Source organism: Microtus ochrogaster, linkage group LG9 (genome assembly GCF_000317375.1).
Source record: "Microtus ochrogaster isolate Prairie Vole_2 linkage group LG9, MicOch1.0, whole genome shotgun sequence".
Taxonomy (NCBI): Eukaryota; Metazoa; Chordata; class Mammalia; order Rodentia; family Cricetidae; genus Microtus; species Microtus ochrogaster.
In genome coordinates, this window is record NC_022034.1 from 27,630,821 (window position 1) to 27,637,676 (window position 6,856).

General features: G+C 46.8%; 1 protein-coding gene across 6 annotated transcripts in view; it reads right to left on the reverse strand.

The window, feature by feature from the left end:
• Window positions 1-6,856, reverse strand: part of Armc2 (armadillo repeat containing 2) — a 113,791-nt gene that overhangs the window by 10,700 nt on the left and 96,235 nt on the right. For 4 of the 6 annotated variants that reach the window (XM_026787381.1, XM_026787383.1, XM_005363573.3 and 1 more), the window contains exons 13-15: window positions 5,124-5,424; window positions 2,638-2,760; window positions 1,989-2,102 (exon numbers count right to left, since the gene is read on the reverse strand). In XM_026787381.1, coding sequence (XP_026643182.1) covers window positions 1,989-2,102; window positions 2,638-2,760; window positions 5,124-5,424 — 538 coding nt within the window. Of the gene's footprint in view, window positions 1-1,453; window positions 2,103-2,637; window positions 2,761-5,123; window positions 5,425-6,856 lie in introns of those variants that run through there. The other 2 variants (XM_026787385.1, XM_026787386.1) reach the window with 2 other exon arrangements.

Consider the following 6,856-nt stretch of genomic DNA (forward strand, 5'->3'; position numbering starts at 1 on the left):
TCTCTTGAGACAGGGTCTCTTTGTGTAACCTTAGCTCTCCTGGAACTAGCTATGTAGACCAGGCTGGCTTTATACTCACAGAGATCCACTTGTCTTTGCCTCCTTGACGTTTTAATCTTCCTGACTCCACCTTCCAAGCACTGGGGTTGAAGGGTTCCATCAGCACACCAGGTACATGCCGTCAGAATTGAACCCAGAGCCTTGTGCATACTAAGCAACCACTCAGCTAACAGAGATCTCCAGCCTCTAGAACAACGGTTCTCAACCTTTCTGTGCTGCAACTCAGTTCCTGTCCTAGAACTATCTCTTGTGGACCAGGCTGGCCTTGAACTCACAGAGATCTGACTGCCTCCCGAGTGCTGGGATTAAAGGCATGTGCCACCACCGCCCAAATTATAAAATTATTTTCATTGCTACTTCATAACTGTGCCTTTGATACAGTTATGAATCATAATGTAAATATTTATGTTTTCAGATAGTCTTTTGACAACCCCAAGGGGTCTTAACCCACCTGTTGAGAACTTACATGAAGTACATGAGACAATGTATGGTTTGTATAAACATCTGGATACCTGCCACCCAACTAGTTTAAGAACCAGACCCTTGCATCCAAAACATGTTACATTCCATCAACATATACAATTCTCATTCATCAATTCAAGCAAAGCAATGAAATGAATCCAACCTTGTATTTGACCCTTCTTTCCCTTTAAACGGTAAATCCTATCTTAAATATGGAGTGAATAATTTCCAAACACAATTTACATTCTCTATCATTATCACCATATAAATGACAGCCCTAGCTGGCCTGGAACTCACTATACAGACCAGGATGTCTTATTAACTCACAGAGATCCCCCTGCCTCTGCTCCCTGAGTACTGGGGGGGGGGCGGTGAGGGAGGTATTTTAAAATTTATACTGGTGACAGTATTTTCTATTTCTTACTATAACCAGCTTTTTTGCTTCCATATTATGTATTTCAGGTTAATCCATGTTGACCAATGCCTAGTTCATGCTTATCCATGAATGTCTATAATTTATTTTAATTGTTGTAGAATATTTTGTCATATGAACATGCATATTTGTTTGGTTGGAGCCTCCAGGTTGTCCCTGCATGGTCCTGGAAGCCCTGTCCCCTGCCTCTTCCAAACCCCACCCTCTCAAGAGAGTCTCTGAACAAAGGAACGGCATCTAGATGCCCAGTGCTGCATTCCTGGAGACCACTGCAGCTTCCTCCCTAAAGTTGCCAGTCACCCAAGTCCCCACCTAAGTGCTCAGCTTTTGACCATACTTGGGCACAAGCCCAGCTTGTAGCAGACATGTCATCACCCCTCACCTACAACCTATAAAACTTTCCTGCCCTGGCCTGGGTGTGTGACTTCTCTGGCCTTGATCTCTGGGACTGGAGAACTCGCTCAGGAGTTGCTTTGCTCAATAAATCTGTTGTTATTCTTTTTCAATTCAGCTTGATCTGGCTTACTGCATCAGTGGAGAAACGTTATGGGGGTGGGGGAGTGACAGAAAAACCTAATAATATTCACAAACTGTAATATATTCTATTTACTGTAGCTGTCCTTTCGACTGTTGGACACTCAGTTTGTGCAATCACAATCAAATTTTAACGTATTCTAGTATGTGAATGAGAAATATCTCCAGTCTATCTCCAGGGGTAGACAAAATGAGTGCAGATTCCATTAAACACACACACACACATGCACACACACACGCACATGCACACACATACACACGCATGTACACACGTACCCACGCACACACTGCCTTACCCTACCACCTAAGAGGCTTGGAGAGCGAGAACACAGCCGTGGTCTATTCTGGATCCTGAGCTGCCCCCCATATGGGACGAATGTAAAGTATAGTTCATCTCAAAACAGAAACAAACACCACACTTAACTGTCTACGGTCCAAATCACTTAGCTAACTAATGGCAAGAACCATGTGTTCAGGATCTCAATTGTCATGAACCCACCGTTTTTCTGCATGAGGAAATTGCAGACGTCATGGTCCTGGGAGAGGTTTCCGAAGACGCGCACGGCCTCCAGGATGCCATCCATGTTGTCACTCACCAGGAGCTTTAAGAGCACTGGATGTGGCAACCAGAGAGAGGAAATGAGTAAATTTTAAAAAAATCCAAATACCATATATACTCTCCTCCGTTACTACATAAATGTATATACTTAAGCAATAACAGAGCAATATTGTGTATATGAGTTTTGTTTATGTGGGCTTATGTTGAGCTTTGTTTGGCGCATCCCTAGCTGTCCTGGAACTCACTATGTAGACCAGGCTGGCCCTAACCTCACCGAGATCCACCTGTCTCTGTTTCTGGAGCTGGGTGTTTTGCACAACTTTAAACTGACACTGGTGACATTATTCTCTACATCTATGACAGTATTTAAAGGTGAATGAAAACTAGTCTCCTAGCACACACAGAGAACTCAGCATTTGTTCATGGTGCTACAATACAAACTGCGGGGAATTTCAATAAGCACTAAGAAACACGTTGTTCACACAGGCAATGTTCTCAGCTCTCATGGTAACACCTCCAGGTGTGTTCTAGCTACTAAAACCAAAACCTTAGCTGAGTGTTGGTGAAACCATGCCCAACCGAGCCTTACGTTCAGCAACATACAACTTTCTGTGTTGCAGGACAGAGCTCTTCACTTGATAGAAGGACAGGTTGTTGATGGCTGCTGTGGTGTTGATCACCAGCTCCTCGCAGTCACCCAGTGACTTGGATTCTGAAACCAAGGGATGGGGGAGTCAGATACGCTTGGCCCTGCAGATCCAGGGATGCCATATGCACAGCGACAGCGGTTGGGGCTGGGGAACAAGCTGGCTGTCGGAGCTAAAGAGGCGCTGCTTGAGAAAGCTTTACTTCCTGTGATGATGGCCTGCCGGGAGATGCAGCAAAGTAGGTCATGCTACCCCATTTCCCACAGCCAGGTCCAGAAAAGTCAGGTGGGGCCCTTGGTCTGCAGTGGCCTGAGATGTCCCTGATCCAACCCACATGCCTTGATCTTAGGGACCCAACCTGGGAAGCTTACTCTAGTTCCTACATCCTGCCTCTCAAATGAGAGGTCCTCAGGTCATTGACTAGCCCTTGCCATTGGCTCTGTCTTCCAAACACAACAGATGGCTTCCTGCTTCCTCTGTCACCCCCAAACTGGCTCCCTTCCTGCCTCCCCCTCCTGGGTGCCAGACTTACAGGTACACCCACCATGCCCAATATTTTTTTGAACCTAGTACTTGAGCTTTTAAGTATTTACTGGGGCTCTGAGTAAATTTACACAGGCTGGAGATGCAGCTCCATTGGCAAAGGCTTGCCCAGCATGCACAGAGCCCTGGTGGCATTCCCAGCCCTGCATAAACTGGGGACAGTGGTGTACACTTATTCACATGGTAAAGGCAGGAAGATCAGGAGTTCAAGGTCATCTTTAGACACATTCTTAGATAGTCCAGCCTGGGCTATATGAAAAGAAAGAATGAGAAAAAAAAACCAAACACTTGGTGAATATGAAAACAAATGAACAGATTTTCAGCTTAATGCATAAGGGGACCGTCTGTGAGTTTCTGTCCCGTCCCTCTCTCTCACTCCACCGCCAGACTCAACTCTTAATGCTATGGTCCCACCATGCAGAGGAGGACAGAGGCAGGCATGGAGCGGTTGGGGGCTCCTGACAGAATGACACCCCAGGGGCACGAGGTGGAGACCAATGTACTTGGAGACTGCGTGTCATTATGAAGAAGAGGAAAATTCTGAGTGACCCTCAGTTTGGGGCTTTCAGAGCTGGCAAGTGACTGTTGTATCTTGGATGTGTCTTCTCAAGGCCCTTGTGTTCACCATTTTGTTGCCAGACTGTGACAGGCAGAGTCTAATGGGAGAAATTTATGTCAGTGGGACATGCCCTTAGAAAGGGTATCAAGACTTTTGGACCCCCTCTTCTCTTTTTTTGACCCCAAAAATAGAAAAAGAGAGATAGACAGGCTCTTCCCATCTCAACAATAGCTCCCACTAAAGAAAGACCAGGCAATGAGAAGGTACTGGCTTCGGCCAGAGGAGGCGCTCTCTCTGGGGGGGGGCAGGATCGGCTGCACCACTGACCGTGAACCTCAGCCTCCAGAAGTGTGAGAAATAAATTTCCTCCGTAGGAGCCTGGAGAGGTGACTAAGAGTTTGCTGCTCTTCCAGAGGACCAGAGTTAAGATCCCAACACCCATATCTGGCAGCTCGCCTTGTGTAACTCCAGATCTGGGGGCTCTGCCGCCCTCCTCTGGCCTCCGTGAGCAGCTGTACATGAGATATACAATCACAGCACATGCATACACAGACCAACAGCAATTCGTTGTGGCGGGGCAAACAAGGAAGGTGGGCCGTGAAGAAGGGGGACACAATGACAGGTAACACAGAACTGAAAAAGGAAATGAACTTTCTTCGTGGGGACTGCTCCTGGAAAAGCTTGGACTTTTAAACTTCTGGCCAGCTTTTACTCTTTGGATTGATAATTGTTTTAAACTGTGATATGATTCATCAGCCATAAAACTTAACCTTTTAATGTTTTACTTACTTATAAATATCTCCTTACTGTGTGCCACAGCCCAGCGTGCATGTGTCGAAGTCATAAGGTGAAAGTCGATTCTTTCTTTCCTGGGCTTGCACCCAGTTGTCATGGCTGGCCCCAAGCACCTTCACCTGGTGAGCCACCTAGCAGCCCCAAATCCACCCGTTTAAAGGGCTGTGTCGGTGGCTGTGCTTTTTGGGAAAGATCTGTGTCATTACCAGTCTTCCTGTTTTGAAATCTGGGGTGCATTAGGGCACCTCCAGGAGAAAGGTTTTGTGGTGGCCGGTTTGGTCTTGTCTCATGTAGCCCAGGCTGGCCTTTAACTTCCTTGCCTCCACTTCCTGAGAGTTGGGATCATGGGCATGTGCCACCCCACACAGTATAAACAGTGTTGGAGGTTGAACCCCAGGGTGTGTGGCACTACCAACTGAGCCAAATCTCCCAAAGCGTTTTTCCTTTCCACAGCTAAGAAGGTTCCTTCGAGTGAGCCAAAACCCTCACCACAGCCCTCCCCAGGAACTGACCCAAGGCTGTGGTTCTCACCCAGCGTGGTCAGCAAGAGGCCCACCACCCGAGGGTTGGCGGCCAGCACCGGGCCGATGCGTGGGTGAATGGCTATGTTGGCCAGGACGCGGGTCAGCTTGACCAGCACATCTTCTGTCTCCGCTGGAGGCCTGGCTCCTGAGAGCCTCCACCCTGGGGACTGCCGGTCAAGTTGGTAGAAGTTCTGGAACAGTGTGAGCAGAGTCTCGATGCTCCCTCGCTCTCTGGAGAAAAGTTCCCGGGCCTGGTTATTTTTTGCTGTCAGGTTGCCAAGGATAAAAACAATGCGAATTACTAAATCCTGCAATAAACAAAAGACGGAGTGTTACAAGCATAAAAGAGCTGGAACAGTTGTTGGCAAGCATGTGGTCTTATTTAATTTATTCACAACTTAACTAATAGTCAAATGGATCACATCTGGCTTCGGCAAAAGTCTTGCAGCATGTGGGTCCCAAGACGGGTGCAAAGTGACAGAAGAGATTAGGAGTGCTTGGTGGCCCTGGAGGAATGAAAGGGGCTGATGGGGGCCTTCATCTCAAAATCTGGGTGGTCTTTTAAGAAGTTCCCTGAGAACAATTAGTTGAGTGAGCTTTGTATGTCATGTCAATCAATGAAGCTCAGATTTCTTGAGCATCCAAATCCTTTCCAAAGACAAAAAACAAAACAAAAAAAAACAAACCCAAAACCGCAAAATCCCCTCCCCCCTCAACACCCCTTCTCCCCACTGGAGCACTGTCCTCAACAATCAAGCACCTAACAGCGGAATGGGTCACAGCAGGGCTTCTTGATTTCCACACTGTTGACACTTGCAGCAAGGGGAGTCTGATAGTCTCTCTCAGAGGGTCTCCTCATGTAGCCCATGCCTGTGCTACGGAGGGACCCCATATTCAAACAATGATGACTACAACTTTTAAAAAATTGTTTGCCAGTTTATACATAGATATAAATGTAGTTTTCTATACATATGCTTTTATTTATTGGCTTTTCTTGAGATATGGTTCGTGTATTCCAGACTGGCCTTAAGCTTACTATGTAGCCAAGGATGGCCTTAAACTCCTGGCCCTTTGCCCCCACCTTTTGATGCTGGGACTGCAGGTCTGTAGAACCAAACCCAGTTTATCTGGTAGTGGGAACTGGACACAGAGCTTTGTATATAACAGGCAAGCATTTATCAGTGTTTTGTTGTTGTTGTTTAAAGAACGGTAAAATCTAGAATGAGAGGCTGAGGAATTTCCGTGTGTTCAAGGCCAGAATGAGCTACATGATGAATGCCACATAGCCTGGATGAGGCAGAGAGAGAGAGAGAGAGAGAGAGAGAGAGAGAGAGAGAGAGAGAGAGAGAGAGAGATTGTTCATTTCTCAGCTGCCCAGCCCTGAAATAATCACACAGAAGCCATATTAATTAAATTACAAAATTACAACTTGGCCCATTAGCTCTGGCCTCTTATTGGCTAACCCATCTCCATTAATCTGTGAATCACCACGAGGCTGTGGCCTACCAGCGGTTTCAGCACATCTGTCTCCAGCCGCGGCTCCATGGCTTCTCCCTGACTCTGTCTCCTTTCTCCCAGCACTCAGTTTAGTTTTCCCCCTTAGCTCCATTCCCCTATAGCTGTGCTACAGGCCCAAAACAGTTCCTTTACTAACCAATGAAATTCAAAACATACAGAGGGGAATCCCACATCAGAGAGAGAGAGAGAGAGAGAGAGAAGAGAGAGAGAGAGAGAGAGAGA